Source organism: Psilocybe cubensis, chromosome 13 (assembly GCF_017499595.1).
Source record: "Psilocybe cubensis strain MGC-MH-2018 chromosome 13, whole genome shotgun sequence".
NCBI lineage: Eukaryota > Fungi > Basidiomycota > Agaricomycetes > Agaricales > Agrocybaceae > Psilocybe > Psilocybe cubensis.
This window is the reverse complement of record NC_063011.1, coordinates 1030401-1048559: the sequence shown is the minus strand read 5'-3', so window position 1 is coordinate 1048559 and position 18159 is coordinate 1030401. Positions and strand designations below refer to the sequence as shown.

The 18159-nt window shown below is 48.8% G+C and overlaps 4 protein-coding genes across 4 annotated transcripts; all 4 read right to left on the bottom strand.

The window, feature by feature from the left end:
• Nucleotides 1-1729: 1729 nt before the first annotated feature.
• JR316_0013055 (uncharacterized protein) lies at nt 1730-2847 on the bottom strand (the record flags this gene model as incomplete). The annotated part of the gene is made up of 2 exons (XM_047898670.1): nt 1730-2232; nt 2286-2847. The coding sequence occupies 2 exons, from the start codon at nt 2845-2847 to the stop codon at nt 1730-1732; spliced, it is 1065 nt and encodes a 354-aa protein (XP_047742218.1).
• Nucleotides 2848-3592: 745 nt separating this feature from the next.
• Nucleotides 3593-5359, bottom strand: JR316_0013054 (uncharacterized protein; the record flags this gene model as incomplete). Its single annotated transcript, XM_047898669.1, has 1 exon — nt 3593-5359. One exon carries the CDS (start codon nt 5357-5359, stop codon nt 3593-3595), a length of 1767 nt encoding a protein of 588 aa, XP_047742217.1.
• A 1348-nt stretch (nt 5360-6707) lies between these two features.
• Nucleotides 6708-7289, bottom strand: JR316_0013053 (uncharacterized protein; the record flags this gene model as incomplete). Its single annotated transcript, XM_047898668.1, has 3 exons — nt 6708-6873; nt 6929-7144; nt 7216-7289. The coding sequence occupies 3 exons, from the start codon at nt 7287-7289 to the stop codon at nt 6708-6710; spliced, it is 456 nt and encodes a 151-aa protein (XP_047742216.1).
• Nucleotides 7290-10962: 3673 nt separating this feature from the next.
• Nucleotides 10963-13866, bottom strand: JR316_0013052 (Serine palmitoyltransferase 2; the record flags this gene model as incomplete). Its single annotated transcript, XM_047898667.1, has 3 exons — nt 10963-11775; nt 11829-12512; nt 13333-13866. The coding sequence occupies 3 exons, from the start codon at nt 13864-13866 to the stop codon at nt 10963-10965; spliced, it is 2031 nt and encodes a 676-aa protein (XP_047742215.1).
• Nucleotides 13867-18159: the final 4293 nt, after the last annotated feature.

Here is an 18159-nt window from a genome sequence, read left to right as displayed (position 1 = left end):
TTCAATATCACCACGAGAACAATTTGCCTCTCCCAGTCAACCTAGTTTTCTGCTTCGAAGGAATGGAGGAGAGCGGAAGTAACGGCCTCGACGACCGCATTAAACAGGAGTCCCAGAAGGGTGGTTACTTCGATGGGGTGGACTGCGTATGCATCGTAAGTATTTGATCGTTGGTCTGATCTGTCGACTGATATCCATCGTGTAGTCCGATAATTACTGGCTCAATACTACGACACCTGTCTTGACCTATGGCTTGCGGGGGATAGCTTACTACAGAGTCACTGTCTCGGGTCCTGCTTGGGATCTTCATTCTGGAGTCTACGGACGCACAGTTCATGAACCGATGACTGACCTTGTCAGCCTTTTGGTAACGCTTGTGGGCACTGGAGGAGAGATTCTCATCCCAGGAATCGACTCGATGGTGGCACCTCCTGATGAAGAAGAAAAGTCAGTGAAATCCTACATTGAGATAATTGGCACAAACTAAACCATATGACGGCTTTAAGAAAGCTCTATGCCAATCTCCACTATTCCATTGAGGACATTGATAAAGCGGTCGGAGCCGACATTGCTCTTTCATCAGATAAAGTTACCGTCCTAATGGGCCGCATGAGGTATCCCAGTCTTTCCATCCACGGAATTGAAGGGGCTTTCAGCGGTCCTGGGCCAAAGACAGTAATCCCCGCCAAGGTATCCGGAAAGTTCAGCATTCGGTGCGCATTTCATTTTCACAGATATTCAGAAAGTCAAGGCTGATTTTCAAGATCAACAGTCTCGTGCCCCCCCAGACACCCGAAATAGTCCGCCCTATGGTCATCAATCATCTTGAAAATGTCTTCAAAAGTTTGGGTACCAAGAACAAATTGGAAGTTGAAGAGTTATCCGGTGGCGACCCATGGGTTACCGACTACAAACACTGGAATTTCGAGGCCGCAAAGAGGGCTACAAGGGTATGTTAGCATTTTCTCTTATATGCACGTCATTTGTGATGTATGCCCCATGTCAGGCCATCTACAATACAGACCCCGATTTAACTCGTGAAGGTGGTTCCATCCCCGTTACCTTGACATTCTCCGAGTCTCTCGGCGTTAACGTGGTGCTGCTGCCCATGGGACGAGGAGACGACGGCGCCCAGTAAGCATCATAGGTATACACTCCTAACTCTTCTGAACTGACCCTTTCTATTAGCTCAACAAATGAGAAGCTCGACAGGTCGAACTTCATCGAAGGAGTGAGTGTTAGCTTGATGGTAACTGCGGTACAAAAGATTAACATCATTCCAGTCCAAACTTCTTGGCACATACCTTTACGAGTTGGCGGATATCCAAAAGTAAATACCAGCGAAAAAGATTCACGGCGATGCGATGGAAGGTGAGAAAAACAAATGCCAAACGGAGAAGAAATAGCAACAAAATGTATTGTAATGAGATTGTCGAGGGTCGTCGCCCGCCCCAAAATTGAAGGCGAATTACATCTCAAACAATGCCGGATGGACTAAATTCGTCGCGGATGAGAGCTTGCCGCGCAGGCACTAAAAGGTAAGGCCTGTGCCTATGGTTTGCTTGAAGCTTGTTGGGTCCAGAAGTAAATGATTGGAGATTCATGTCGATGAAAAAGATGCAAAAACGGTCAATGTAGAACATATCATCCCGAAGGCTACTTTTTTTGAAATAACGCCTCAAATGGGAGAGTCATGTTCCCTTTGAATGACAATGGGAATTAGACAGGTTTACTTTTCGTGGGAGGAGTTGTGTTTCTGACCGACTAAGAGCGACAAGCTAGAGATAAGCTCCTGCTTCCAGACGGCCGGGGTCTTGCCAGCGAGGATTCTGGACGGCAAAGCCTCTGTGGACACGTTGCTCAAACCATGCTGTTCCTCTTTTCGGTCAGATGTTATCAACTCTGGGGCCGAATCGCGCTTCTGAGCACGAGACTTTTGTAGGTTCACCAGACCAACCTTTTCGACTAGATCGGGGTGCATTGAGTCATCTTGGAGAAGGCCGGTCAGATGGACATCAGAAACAGCAGAAGATGACAAACTTTTAGTTCGTTCCCCTGTGCGATTCAGTCTACTGCCCAATTCCTCTGCTACAAGAGAGTCATACAACCACTTTTTTTCCATAGTCATAGCCTGGGAGTTGATGTGGGCAAGTAAAGTTCGAAGGAGGTCGATGAGCTCAGTATATGGCATTTGGTGGATTTTTGTGGAAGGTAGGAACATATATGTCCAGCCTAGATACGCGATTAGGAAGACGTTGCAAAAACGACGAGACAGAAGTACACACCCTGCATGACCCACTTTCTACCACTGTCCTCCATGTTAATACCAATTTTATCCGCTTCGCGGTCGAAATACGCGCCTCGGGTAACTATCAGATTGATGGCCGCTCTCAACCGTTTCTCTATGTGCTTCCTTTGATGACGAAACGACCCCATTCGAGCTTTGGACGTAGAAATGTGGAACGCCATCGGGACCCGTCTCCAGGTCTTTTTCAACAAGACGTCGAGGACCGGACTGCAAGGGGTGATCTTCTGCGTAGGAAGGAGAACATTGTTGTAGTCGTACTTCGGATATAGCTGCTCCCCCGGTTTGAATATCGTGCCCCGCAAGTTGATGTTGTTTTGCAAATGGCGAGCAGTTAGACCCCCTTCTTTCGCCATCTCGACGCGCTCTCTCCAACTCAAGATAGGTATCGCGGGGAACTGCCTTTTCTCGCGAAGTAACAGTCCAGTTGGCATCATCTTTATCCCCAAGTCATCCCTTCTAACGTTCGGGAAAAGTGCTTTTCTGATGGAGGCAGCCGGGTGTCCAGGGTCGACAAGTTGTTCCGCTTTGTACACCTTCATTGTAAAAAATGGGTCCAGGGATCCTGGGGTCTGATTCCTCCACTGAGTAACAGCAGTAAGCACTCATTGCAGACTGAACGAGGGTCAAAACTCACTTGGACTGCAGTGAAATTGGTCGATTTGGGCAAACGTGATATTTCGGGATACCTCAGACGCGGCATAAAGAGATTCAGGCCGTATGTCACTTTCTTCTGGTTATGGGGCCAGTGTTGTGAACATTGGAATTATGGGCAGTGGTCAAGATTGACTGTCAAAAGCAGTTTGCCGCATTTGGCCGAACTGACTTTCAAAATCGGTCTTGTTGAATCATTTGATTAATTTTTTTGCCCTTTCGACTTACTGACTCGTCTATGAGATATAACATGAACGGATACGATAGAAATGGAAGATAGAATAGACTTCTAAAAAAATCTGCACTGGTTAACTATCAATGTATTTTTGTGAGTTTTTAGTTGGATGTTAGTATAAAATGGAGAAAGAAAAGCCATTGGCACGACTCCGACTACGGAATTTCTTGGTACATGCAACGGGTGACGGTGAATCCTGGACCAGATTAAACTTGAAGACTCTGCTCTCCTTTTTGCTAGCAATCTATATCGTTAAAAATACAAGAGAAATGATGGGCCATATAGGGGTATTTACCCTACATAGCATCAAAGTATTGTTATACTGCGTTATACTATTTCAGATGCTGCGAAAATAATGGGTACAAAATCCAACGTTGTAAACCTACTCTACTGCATTATTAGTCCTCGTCCCCTGTCTCATATCGTCGATAGTAGAAGTAATTTTCGTCATCGTCATAATAATTTAAGTACTTGAAGACAAAACGGTTGCCTCGCGTGGAAAATCGTTCCAACTCACTGTAGAAGGATTGTAATGAGTTTGGATGTTGCGCCTGGAACCAATTGCGATTGCGGTAATGTATCTTGAAAGTAAGTGGATTGGAGACTGATGAGTTGTCCAACTGCTCTCCATCGTCTCCTTCATCCTGATCGATTTCGTCTTTATCTCCACATTCATCGACTTCGTCGCCGACTTGATTGTTTCCATTTTCATCTTTGGTACTTTCTCCAAGAACGGAAACGTTCATTCCGTGTTTTCTGCCCATTCTGTGCGCCTTGCGTTTCCGTGCTTCATACGTCAATCTGGAGTTTACCATGCGTGCATATTCCCATGAGGAAAGTGAGACGTCTCCGTTATAGTAAAAGTTCTTCAGCAACGGCAAGTGCTCCTTCCGTTTTTCATCATCGTATTGGCGTTTCATCGTAAGGAGGAAGACCATGGCGTTAGATAGTGTCAAACCACAATCAATCGAAGAGCAAATTTCCAGTGAGTCGATTGGATGATTACGCGAAAGTGTGCGAAGCATTTCTACGATATCAGCATCGCTATCGAGTTCATTTTTCGGGAGTTTGATGGACAGGGAACTAATTTTGCAAGACGACCGTTCGGTCAAATCTATCAGGGACTCCTCCCACTGAATAGTTGTGTCGACACTTTCCAAACAGATTTCGAGCTCATTCAAACTGGGTGTTTTGAGCCATCCTAGAACGCAATCAACAATGACTGCCAATCCGTTTATCTTTAGCACTTTGAGATGAGGAAAGTGACAATGATGAATTTGCTGCGTCGACGAGACCCCAGACCCCATGAGATCAAGTTCGAGTTCGGTCAACTGTTTACACGAACTGAGAACATCAAATGGAATATATTTTCGTTGTGCAGGGTCGTCCGGTTGTTGCAAGATAAAGGCTGCTTTCAAACACGTTAGGGACTCCCAATTTATGGTTAGATTGGCCCCCAATAACGGTGTTTTAATCGAAACATTGCGTAGAGCAGGCGCCGGTAAGAAGTTCCACAGGTATGTCGTGTCCGGAGGATTGTTCACAGGTGGGGCATGGATTGATTCCGATAGGGTTAGAGTCTCCAACATTGGGAAGCGAGTTGCGTTGGTACGCTTCAATGCAACGGCCAACCCCGGAGCAGCACTTCCATCAAAACTTCTCCAACGAGCGCAGACCTCTGTAACTCTGGTGAAAGTTTCCGTGGGTGGTTCCCAGGGCGTGCCTGATTTTGGCATGGAGTGAATGTAGATGTCTAATGGCAGGTTCCCACTTCGTTCGATCCATTCCTCGAGGAGTTCTATTTGGGTTTTCCAAGATTTTTCGCGAAACCAAATGTAAACGATGTTCCAGAGACGCGGCGTGGACCATGCTATTTCTCGCCATTCTTTACACACGCTTCCAATTAAGAATTGATCCGGTTTAAACATCCAAAGGCCAAAAGGACTGTCTGCCAGCGAGCACATAAACAGGAATATCTGGGACATAACTTCCTTGGGTAGAGAGGATAGAACTGATCTTGCGGTATTAAGATCGCGTCTGAGTTGGTATTGCCTCTTCCGACATCGTCTGACAGCTTCCTCTGCGGCAGCCAGCTGCGACTGGTTTTTCACAATATCTTCTTCGATAGTGCCGTGTTCGAAGTCAAGATCGAGGTCGGTATACATTGTACACCTACCATGACGGACAAGTATGCATAGACATTGAGATATATTTGACACTCATATCAAAGAACACACCTTGGAGGAATACGCAAAGTAGATAAACCTTAGTCGCGTTACAGGTGACTCACCTGGAAATCGGGAATTTATTTATTTGCTAATGTTTACTCTGTGGCTGATTGCCAAGCTAATCTAACTACCTCTGAGAATGAGCACCTGTTGCACGGCCTCTGTGCCCTCACATCTCGCGGAGCATCACGCTACTCAGACGACGAAATGTTTAACTAGTAACAATAAGGTTTATCGACAAGCTCAATCAAGGCAATATTTTGGGTGTGTACATCTGTCCCTACCTCCGCACCCGGGCCATAAAATTTTTGGACGCAGACAATGCGCTGTGTCACATTCTGAGCGATAGGCTGGCGTCAAATTCAACGCGTTGGTCTTTAATATTTGTCCGGAATCCGAATGGAACTGTCACTCTGTACGAGGGTGCAATAGCGTATGAAATATATATGTCATTTATGATATTTATATTACATGCTTTACAAGGCGAAGTACATGTAGCAATAGTATAGCTGGCTTACCTTGATACTACCTGATTTCAAGCTCAAGCGAAGGGACGATGAAAGCAATAGAACAGAAAGAGGGGTGCTCTTGGCCAGGTTCAATCACCCAAAGGGAAAATCGAATCTGTGAAGCCCATACGCCACGTCAAGGCGGCACCCCATCGTATGGGAAAAAAATTGTACCCGACGATTGTCGAGTACGTGGAGAAATTCTTTACTACCCGATAGCGGAGTAGTAGGGCCAGCAAGACGCGGTGAAGCGTCTGCTGGCTATTGTGAAGAAATAAAAGAACAGCAAAAAAATGAAAAAAGAATCCCACCGAGAGGTGGGCTTTGTCGCCCCGGCAGACGGTGCGCGGGTACGACAGTGCGCGTCAATTGAACAAGACGCGGTGGTGACTTACCTCGAAATTGTTTGTAGACGAGTCCTCCGCCTACCCTCGGAGACTCGACGGCGGATGGCAGGGTCGAGATTGAAGTTGTTGGAGTGGGTAGGGTAGTGGACTGCGATCGAGACGTTTATCGTTGGCATAGAAGTAGAGCACGCACCCTGAAAAAAGAATCAGCATCAAACTCGATCAAAACAAGATAGGCAAGCACGTACATATGTTTTTTTTTCTTCTTAATTTTTAAACATATTTTATTTCCTACACAAAGCAAGCGATAGTGAGCAGTCGATGGCGCGAATGAGTAAAAAGTCAAAACTTACATTTATTCTACAGGACCGGCAGGGTGTCTTTGGTTTGCCCTGCCGGCCACAACCCCCTTCCCGCCCACCGACGGCATTATATCGTCGGATGAGCTCCGTCGGAATAGGGTTCATCGTTGACCCCCATCCCGACGGTGTCCCCGGGTGATTGACTTTGGGGTACATTACCGCGCGTGTGCAACCATGTTGTGGCTACACTGTGGGCACCGGTAGGGAGCTCGTTTATTAGACCGAGCAACGTCCTGCAAACAATTCAAACATAAGTATGTGAGCGAAAAGTGAGGATAATCGACTCACTTCTGTTTTATAGGACCGGCGGGGGTCTTGCTTCGTGCCCGCCGGCCACTACCCCCTTCCCGCCCACCGACGGCATGATATCGTCGGATGGGCTCCGTCGGGATAGGGTTCATCGTTGTCCCCCATCCCGACGGTGTCCCCGGGTGATTGACTTTGAGGTACGTTACCGCGCATGTGCAACCGGTAGGGAGCTCGTTGGTTAGATCGAGCGACGTCCTATGAAGACAATTAAACCATAAGTATATGTGCGAAAGGTGGGATACTGGATAGAGAAAGACTTACTGTACACGGCCGGCGGGGGTCTTGCTTCGTCCCCGCCGGCTGTGGTCCCCTCATCCCACTCACCCACCGACGGCGCCATATCGTCGTATGGGCTCCATCGGGACAGGGCTCATCGCTGAACCCTATACCGACGGTGGGTCCCCGGGTGTTCGGGGATGTTGCCGCACATGTGTAACCATGTTGTGGTTACACATGTGGGCTCTACTCGTTTATTAGACCGAGCGACATCCTGTAGTAGAGAAGTCAAATGTAAGTATGTGTGTGTGGAAAGTGGGGGAATGCGATACTCACTATTTTTTTTCACTGCATGTGCAGTTATAACCTGCGCGGTGAAGAGCGAGTTAGTCTAGGTAATCGAGAGAGCGGGAAGGTGCTTACCTTTATTCTAATGAAAGCAAGCGGGTGTCCTGAACTATCGTGCAGCAGCTATGCTCGCTGGTGGGTACCTGTACACGATGGTGGTAAGCAAGCAGTCGGACGATAGAACTAACTGGATACTCGCCTGTAAATATCACACAATGCTATAATCTGCATGCCAAAGCCCGCGTAAGTGGCTGCGCATGGAGGAGCAGAGACGACGACGGCCTACCTAGTTTCAATCGACAGCGAGCGGGGTGGTGGTTGAGTAGTAGTCGTCTCGTAACGATTAAATCGACGGACTGGCTGGGGAGCCAGCCCGTGATGCAGTCGCTACCTCATCGTCCTACTGCCCGGGGTTGACCAGGCAGGAGGAGGAAGAGTGGGGGGCATTTCGTTGAGGGAAAAAATCGAGCAAACGGGGGGCCCTTTATACCCCTCGCCTCCTGCCTGCCAGTGCCACCGTGCCACCGTGCCACAGCCCATCAATTCTTTTCCCAAGGCTACACACAATCATCAAGGGTCTCTCCGACGGCACGCGTTCTAATTCTAGATTTCCGACATGACGCCAGCCAATCAGAGTGGCCCAAACAACAGCACTTGCCTTCTTTAGCAATAAAAAAACGGGTCAGACAGCCAATCCAACTATCCAAGGAAATGGTATTACCCTCTTTAGGACGCGAATTTTCCCGCCGGAGACGTGTAGACGGGCCTCCGGGTGGCTTCGATGAGTGCCTATCGATCAGATAACGCGTTTTCTTTGTCTTTTCTCGTTGGCTTTAGAAGAAAGGGGTTAGATGGTGCTCACGGGGTGCTGATAATGACTCACCTTCGATCTTTGGACGTGCAACATCGAGGCAGGTAGGCAGGTTAAAAGCATCCATGAAAACGTGCTGGGAATTTTTTCAGGCAATTACTCCCCCTTAGGCAGGCTTTTACATGACGTCCGACTTCCTGCGGCATTCTTTTTAAATGCCAGGTTGGTGCGTACGATGCGCTGGCCCCCGAATGCCTTTTACAGGACCAATACGCTCCGGCAGCACGTCAACGACTCGGACCAGCGCACCGAGTCAAACCTTCCTGCCAGTGGACGAGCACCACCGTTTCCCTTCGATCCTTATCGCCTGGATATCATCGCATTGATCACTTCTTGATTCCGTCCTAGACCGGAGAAAAATGAAGGGATAAAAAGGACTATGGGTGTTGTAGTTCTTGTCGCGTGAGTCAGATGGCGCCGGGAGCAAAATGATTGCTCACGAAGCTTACGTCATATATTAATAAACCCGGACGCGTCCTGACGCGCCGCGTCGCGTTTTATTTAACTGCACTTGGATGTCACGGTGCACGATGCCCTGGACCGTGAATGCCATATTGAGTACCTATGCTATGCTCCGGAACAATATTACCGACTCTGAGGATGGCACGCCCACGCCAACGATCGTCACCTTGATCACCTCATACAGCCCTTATCGCATAGCTCTAAAGCCTATAGAAAAAGAAGTGAAAAGCAATAAATCGCATGCCCGCAGCTTACTACGTGATATATCATAGCCCATGGATAGCCTGGGCGTGACCGCGCCCTGAGGCCTGAGGCCTCGCGTCGCGTCGCAATTTATCAACTGTATTGAAGCTTCTCTATCCCCGTCCGAGTCATTTGTTCAAAACTACACCGAAGGACAAGGACAAGGACATTTCCAACAGAACAAAAACGAGTATACACACCTACACAATCAAAATCAAAATATCAAAAAATCAAAAAAATCAAAAAAAAATCATTAATCAACCTCCAAAAACCCACGTCAATCACTCCTCTTCGATCTTGCTTCGATCCCAGCCTATACTAGCCAGGCTCTTACAAATCCGACGCAAAATTCGTGTCATTGCCTGCGAGCCACCCACGTCCTGTGGGTACTCCGAGTACACAACGTCGTTGGCTCGGAGCTGCCTCGTGATCATGAGCACATTTTACCGCTCGCAATGCTCCATGCAATCTTCTCTGAATCAACATCAGCTTCATTGACAGCGAGCTGGCCCCTGGGTAGCACTTCACACCACTCAATCAAGGCCTTGTCCTTGTCCTTGTCCTTATCACCAGATCTAGACCCACTAACACGCTCATGAACCCTGATGTGCATCCAGCTAGTACAAACTATAAAGATATCCACACAATCCCAATCACACCGGGACGAATATAAAAATCAAAATGATTTTACCTCTACCTCGAAGTTGTAAGTTTTAAGTTGTAAGTTGTAACACAATTTAAAGTCTAAGCCGGTTTCTAATAAAGCACTGTCGAGTGGCGTAACGAAGACTGCGCGTCAAGTTTTCTTTTCTTTTCTTTTCTTTCCTTTTCTTTTCTTCTTTTTTTCGGCGAGTAGGACTCTATCCATACCATTCACCACCAAAATCCATCTTATCACTGAAATGAACATGAACATGAACGAGTTCCAGAGTCGGTACTCTACCTCCCCGCTCATTTACGCGCAGAGACGGAGACGGAGACTCGAGAGAAGTTCACAAACCCACCAAAAACCTCATAGAACCTCACCTCCACCTTCCACCCTCCTCACTTTCCCCCAAGCTCAAACCAAAGATCAAACAAAAACTCAATCAAAAGCTCAAACAAAAGCTCAAACAACACAAAACAAAATTATATCGGTGTTCTGGTCTGCTCGTAACAACAAAGTAAAATACTATAAAAAAGTAAAGAAAAAAATTTCGGGTGATCGTGATATTGAAAGGCGTTAAGCGTTATGTTAGGCGTTATGTTAAGCGTTTGGTGTTAGATGGAATGGCGTTGGAGTGGGAGAGGAGAGGAGAAGATTGAGGATCGAATCGGAAAGGAGGAGAGGAGGATTGAATCGAATCGGAAAGGATGAAAGGAGTATCGAATCGAATCGGAAAGGAGAAGAGGATCGAACCGGAAAAGAGGAGAGGAGGATTGAATCGGAAAGGAGGAGGAAGGGAATAGGGGTGCGCGTTTAGAGGATACAGGTAGCGGGTAGCGGATAGAGGTAGAGATGAGACAAGACAAGTAAAATGATTACGAGTTACGCGTACGGATAACAACAGCGAGATCATGAAAAGGTTGGGTGCGAGAGTGGGCGAGAGTGGGCGCGAGGAGAGGGCAACGGCGAGGGCAACGGCGAGAGGAAAAGGAAAGGAAAAGGTTAGCACAAGGCATTTATCTAAAACCAAAGAAGAAGAAGAAACAAGTAAAAAAAAATCCAACAAATAAAAAAAAAAACTCCAGAAGAAAGCGCAGCGCGAAGAAGAATGTCAAAAAGAATCCAGAGGTAAAGAGAGATAAAATAAGATTTTAAAAAAATCCCCCTCCACCCCTCTCCCCCCCTCCACCCACCCACCGCCACCCTCTCCTCTCCCCACCCACCCACCTACTCCATAGTCCCCAACTCAACCGCCCTCTCAACCACCTCCTCCAAACTCCACCTCTCCCTAACCGGAATCCCATGCCTCAAATCCAACACATCCCCCACCTCCACACACGCCTTGAGCACACAATCCACATCCTCCTTCGTATGCGCCGCACTCACACAAAACCTCACCCGACTCGTCACAAGCGGCGTAGCAGGGTACGCCACCACAACCACCACAATCGGCGTCTTCCTCTCCTTCATCAGTCGATGAAACATATTCATCTTTCCTGGGTTGAATAAGAGGAGAGGCACGATGGGTGAGGAGGGGTGGCCGTATGTTATGAAGCCCAGTTTGATTAGCCCGTTGTGGAGGTATCGAGCGTTGAATGCGAGACGACGCAGCCGGGATGATCCTTCTTGGCCGGAAGCTAGTGCAGGTGGGAGATGCACCCAGCTCGGGATCGAATTAATCGGTGCAGGTCCGGGATGATGATACACCTGTTCTTCCACAATCCCATTCCCATTCCCCGTCGTCGTCGTATCACCAGCAGCGACCTGCAACCCCATAATACTCGCCATACTCGAAACAACCTGCGTCAACACAGGCGGCGCCATCGCCTCCGCATACGCCCCCGAATGCCCATGCACCCTCAACACATCAATCAACGCCTTACTCCCCGCAATATACCCTCCCGCCGCCCCGAACGATTTCGTGAATGTGCCCATGAGAAGATCGATTTCCCGCGGGTTGACGCCAAAGTAGTCTGCGACGCCGCGTCCGTGTGGTCCGAGTGCTCCGATTGAATGGGCTTCGTCGACGTATAGGTAGAACTTGTGAAAAATTATCAGTCAAAAATGATAAAGGGTAAAACGGGAATACACACCTTGTACTTCTTCTTCAACTCCATAATAGCCGGTAAATTCACCAACGTTCCCTCCATACTATAAAGCCCCTCAACAATAACCAAAATCTTCTTCCACGGGCGATGCGTCTTGGGCTGTCCCTGACTAATAACCTCCTTCAACAGCGCCTCGAGCGCCCTCATATCATTATGCCTAAACATCCGCACATGCGCACCACTAATCCTCACTCCAAACCTAATCGACGCATGATTAAACTCATCCGATATAACCAAACACCCCTTGCCCACCAGCGCCGGTATATACGTCGAGTTCGTCGCGAACCCCATCGAGCTGATCAGCGCATCCTCCATACCCACAAACTTCGCCACAAGCGCCTCACTAACCACATGCAAATCCGTCGTACCCGCATCCAACCGCGCGCCAAGCGACGAGATGCCATAGCGCTTGATGGACTCTTCCACCGCATCGGCACAGGGCCCGCGCGCTTGGGCGAAGCCGAGGTAGTTGTACGATGAGATGTTGAGTGCGCGCGTGCGTGTGCCGGTGAGGATCTGCGTGTGGTTGTAGTCTGGCGAGTAGCGGTCGAGGAGGAGGATGGTGCGGCCTGCGACGCCTGTCACGGGCTGCGAGAAGCACTCGTCCATGCGCGTTTTGAGCCGGCGGGTGTAGAACGAGTCAAAGTCGGAGTTGAGGGGTGCGTAGCCCTAAATGATGAAAATGTGTATGAGCAAATATGAAATTTTGGAATGAAAAGTGTGATTGATGGGTAAGGAGTTGGCGATGCCCCTGTACGTTGCATGTGCGCCAGACGACAAACTGCGGCTGGGGTCTGAACCCGCCATATTGCTGCTGCCGGGCTCAGTGCATACATTGACAACCCTCGACTCCGCATATACCACGAGAAGCACAGACAAACGAAGTACGAAAAAAAAGAAGACGCATAAAAAAGACACGACGCCGGGGGTTTCAGTGGATGCATGCGCATAAACACGTATAAATCCCGACCGACGCGCCCCCTCCCGATATAAAAGACAAAAAATAGAAAGAAGGCGCGCAATGAATGATTGTATCACACGTAAGTTATACGCGAAGCTCGTCCTGCGCCGGCTGGGAGTCGCGAAAAAAGAATCTGGTCCCACCAAGACTCTGGAGATGTATAAAAGCAACGACCCCGCATAGAAAAGAATCATGGCGGGAGCAAGGACAACGGTGAAGTATGAACTTGACCAGACATTGCCTAGGGGTGACCGACGTGCGTACAAATCAACCAGCACAGACAGATGCCCCTGTGCGAATCATCTCCAAAAAAAGAAAAGAAGAAACGCAAAAATAGCAGAAACCTCTTAACCAAAACGCCGTAGTGACCGCGCCTTATGCCTCCGTATACAAGACGTATGCCACAATCATCACGAAAAAAATGAAAAGTGATGGACAAGAGAGCAGACTCCTCAAACGATGAACCAACACCAAGGGCAACGAGCAAGGAAACGAAAAAAAAGAAGAAGCAAAAATAGAGACACTCACACCACCAGGCATCAAATGCTTATACCGTTTAGGGTTCAACCGCTTGCCAATAAAGTCCCTGACGTGACCCAGCACAATGAGGATGAGGTAGCTGATATACGTCGAGAGCAGAATGTAATACGGCGGGTCCTGTTCAACATGCGGCGCAAGGGGCGTGCCGAGCTTGTGCTGGCTTGTCGTGCGGTAACGCTCATCAGCACAGTGGCCGAATTCTGTATGGACGGTGTTGAAGACCTGCTCCGAGGTGGGGGGGCGGGCGGGGAGGAGCAGCCCGTCTTTGTTTGATGCGAGGAGGGGGTCGCGGAGGTATTCGGGTTCGTGGAGGATGGTGTCTTCGGAGGAGGAGGTGATGGAGGAGGAGAGGGACAGTGCGGGGGTGGATGTGGGCGAGACGTTGCGTTTGCGGGCAGAGGCGTCTGCCTCGGAGAGGGCGGAGAGGTAGGAGGCTGCGGAAGCGGGGAGGGCACCGGTTGCGTTGGAAGAGCGTTTCTTGTTGAAGATGGAGGAGGACTTGTTGGACTTTGAGAGCGCCATGGGCGATGGCAGAGGAGAGGGGAACGGCATGACTAATCACTACGGGCTTCGTACAAAGGACGCTGCGTCTCGGGTGAGCTGAAGACGCGTGTCCGTTGGTGTGGTTGGGTTGAGAGAGGGCAGAGGGTGAGGGTCGGTCGCCTTGCTTGCATTTCAAAATTAAGCTTACTAGTCACCGACTTTCACGTAACTCGGCACGCATGGCGTGCGAACTTTCTGTTTAACCCTTCCCTTGTCTCCACCAAATCTATGAAACTTGTCCTCATCCATTCCATCCCGCAAGACATCTCTCTCCCGCCATATCCCTCTTTAGTCCTGCTATTCCATTGCTCTTCTGGATCATAGTTCAACGCCCATCATCTAGCAACCGGCTTTTTCGCACTTACTTTCTACAGCAGAAAATTTTCACTTTTTAGTCTTCTCCGAATTCTGTCCTTATCACAATGATCGTCTCCAAGAAGCCATCCATCTACGCGGAGCTCTGCGGAAACCTTGGGGGTAGACACATCAAAGGGGTTTTACGCGCGTGATGACAAATACATGTCTTGTCTTGTCGAGAAAGCCGGAAGCCGTCAGTCACTGCACTCCTCCTTTCAAATTATCGACTGTACATCCGTCCTGCTGTTCAGCGTCAAGTGACACTACAATCTGCATATCCCGCAGACGTCAAATTGATGCGATCTGCAAAAGCAGCACAGATCCGGACTTTGCGTCCGCCCTGAACCCCCTTGGATTCCTCACTTTCATAGTTTCCGCATGACCACGCGTGCATGGCTCTGGTTCTCCTATAGTTTCTTCATCTCGTGTGTACCACTGTTGTTGTTGTTGAATATTCTGAGTATTGTAGACTCGGATAGCCCTCCACTGCCAACAAACTACATAACTCAACCGCAGCACATCCATGCTTCTAATTCTAACCTTATCACGCGCAGCGAACGTAAACGACCACACGTTACACGTCCAGCCTGCCCACCCCATCCCATCCCTGGTTAAATGTCGACTTTATCGCAGCACCCTGCGCTAATGCACTTGCTGCGTACTTTACTGCGGCATCACCAACTCTCGCTGTGATATCTCTTTCACGGTTTCACCACATTTCCCGATTTTCGACATCTATTCAGTCTGTCCTTTCGGATTCCTGATTCGCCGTAGACGCATAGACGCATATGCATATATCTAAGTGGAAGTGTAAGTGTAAGTGTAGTATATACTGACGAAACATTACCACATCCATCCATCACCGCATCGGGCATTGGGCATTGACAAGACAAGACAAGCTAGATACAATATACATTGCCCCATGCAACTCATCCATCACACTGTTACACACACGTCGCACGTCGCACGCATATACGAGCACTACTTAGCACTCTCAGTACAATCGTACAACCAAATCACTCAACCTAACCCCCTCCTGCTCGAGAGTCTAGAGTCGACAGCACCAAAAACGCTTTAGAACCGGCACTGTCAATGGAATCTGGATTTCTACAGTCCTAACGATTAGCGTACAACATCAGAGTCGCCCCGTGCCGCCAGCCGCCAGCCGCCAGCCGCCAGTGTTAACAATAACAGTGCAACATTTACGCCTTGACTCTTTTCCAGACTTTCCCAGACATAACTCGTTTCCAGACATAACTCGTTTCCTTCCAGCCCTGAATCGACGGCACAAAAACAGAGCTTTCTCATAGCCAAGCCCCAAGCCAGCGGGGTAAATGTAAATCAATTATCCCCGCAAAATTCGACGCGTGCTCGCTCACGTCCATGATTCACCCATTCTCCGAGACTCGTTTTGTTTAATTAGCTGGTAAGTAAAGGATTCCAGATTCTAACAGATCCCCTCCATCAAGTCCCGACTAAATTCTTTGTAGAAACGATAACCCTACGACGACTGTCAACGAGTTATACCTGTAAACTCATCGTAAACAGCCTGCAGCCTGGAACTTGAAAGTCTTACTGAAGACAAAAGGTCAAAATCTAACACTTCAATTGTCCTTATAACCCGTCACGCACGCCGCTGATTGGTGATGCATTTGTTACACACACTGCACACTGCACAGAAGACGCGTTTAAACAAACACGATGAACACATTATTGGGTGACTCTACTCTGGTGGGAATAGGAAGGACAACTTGAATGACACAGCTGAGATCGAGCAGAGCGTTGCCGACGAGGAAAACCGATACAATTTCGACACCTTTATACTAGCCAGACGCACACCATGATTCCTGAGCGCATTAGGCGGGTCTAGATCTGGTGACAAGGACAAGGCCTTGGTCGAGCAGAGCAGAGTGCTACTCAGGGGCCAGCTCGCTGAAGCCGATTCAGAAAGGCTCGTATTGTAGCATCGCGAGCTATAAAATGCGTTCAAGACGCAGCTCCGCGTCAACGACGACGTTGCGTCCTCGGAGTTCCCCACGGCGTGGGCACTGGTGACTGGGTGGCTCGCACTGGCATGAAATGGCACGAATTTCCGTCGGATAAAGAGCGCTCTGGGATGATGGATCGAAGGGAAGAGCTCGCAGTGATTGACATACAGTGGATTTAGGCTATGAGGTTGATTTTTTTTTTTAATCGTGCAGGTGTTACCTACTCGTTCTTGTTCTGTTGAAAATGTCCTTGTCGCGTTTGGTGGAGGTTTGAATAAGCGGTGGGAATAGACAAGCTGCAATACAGTTACGAACTAATTAATTACGACGCGACGCGTCAGGACTCGGACGCGTCGGGGTCTAATTTAAATGACGTAAGCTTTGCGCACAATAATTGCGCTCCCGCCGTCTGCCAACTCACACGACAAACCCATATGCATAATCTTTTTTAATCACTTCACTTTGCTCTACAATTGTTCGATAAGGTCTAGGACGGAATCAAGAAATAATCAATACAATGACGATGATATCCAGGCGATGAGGATCGAAGGAAAACGGTGGTGCTCGTCCACTGGCAGGAAGATTTGACTCGGTGCGCTGGTCCGAGTCGTTAATGTTCTGCCGGGGCGTATTGGTGCTGTAAAAGGCATTCGGGGGCCAGCGCATCGTACGCACCAACCTGGCATTTAGAAAGAATGCCCCAGGAAGTCGGACGTCATGCAAAATCCTGCCTAAGGAAGACTAATTGCCTGGACATTTCCCAGCACGTTTTCATGGAGGCTTTTAACCTGCCTCGATGTTACACGTCCAAAGATCGAAGGTGAGTCATTATCAGCACCCCGTGAGCACCATCTAACCCCTTTCTTCTAAAGCCAACGAGGAAAAGACAACGAAAACGCGTTATCTGATCGATAGGCACTCATCGAAGCCACCCGGAGGCCCGTCTACACGTCTCCGGCGGGAAAATTGGCGTCCTAAAGAGGGTAATACCATTTCCTTGGATAGTTGGATTGGCTGCCTGACCCGTTTTTTTATTGCTAAAGAAGGCAAGTGCTGTTGTTTGGCCCACTCTGATTGGCTGGCGTCATGTCGGAAATCTAGAATTAGAACGCGTGCCGTCGGAGAGACCCTTGATGATTGTGTGTAGCCTTGGGAAAAGAATTGATGGGCTGTGGCACGGTGGCACGGTGGCACTGGCAGGCAGGAGGCGAGGGGTATAAAGGGCCCCTAGTTTGCTCGATTTTTTCCCTCAACGAAATGCCCCCCACTCTTCCTCCTCCTGCCTGGTCAACCCCGGGCAGTAGGACGATGAGGTAGCGACTGCATCACGGGCTGGCTCCATAGCCAGTCCGTCGATTTAATCGTTACAAGACGACTACTACTCAACTACCACGCCGCTCGCTGTCGATTGAAACTAGGTAGGCCGTCGTCGTCTCTGTGTCTCCATGCGCAGCAACTTACGCGGGCACTGGCATGCAGATTACAGCTTTGTGTGATATTTACAGGCGAGTATTCTTTTCATCTTATCGTCCGACCGCTTGCTTACCACTATCGTGTACAGGTACCCACCAGCGAGCACGGCTGTTGCACGATATATCAGGACACCCGCTTGCTTTCATTAGAATAAAGGTAAGCACCTTCCCGCTCTCTCGATTACCTAGACTAACTCGCTCTTCACCGCGCAGGTTATAACTGCACATGCAGTGAAAAAAAATAGTGAGTATCGCATTCCCCCACTTTCCACACACACATACTTACATTTGACTTCTCTACTACAGGATGTCGCTCGGTCTAATAAACGAGTAGAGCCCACATATGTAACCACAACATGGTTACATATGTGCGGCAACATCCCCGAACACCCGGGGACCCACCGTCGGTATAGGGTTCAGCGATGAGCCCTGTCCCGATGGAGCCCATACGACGA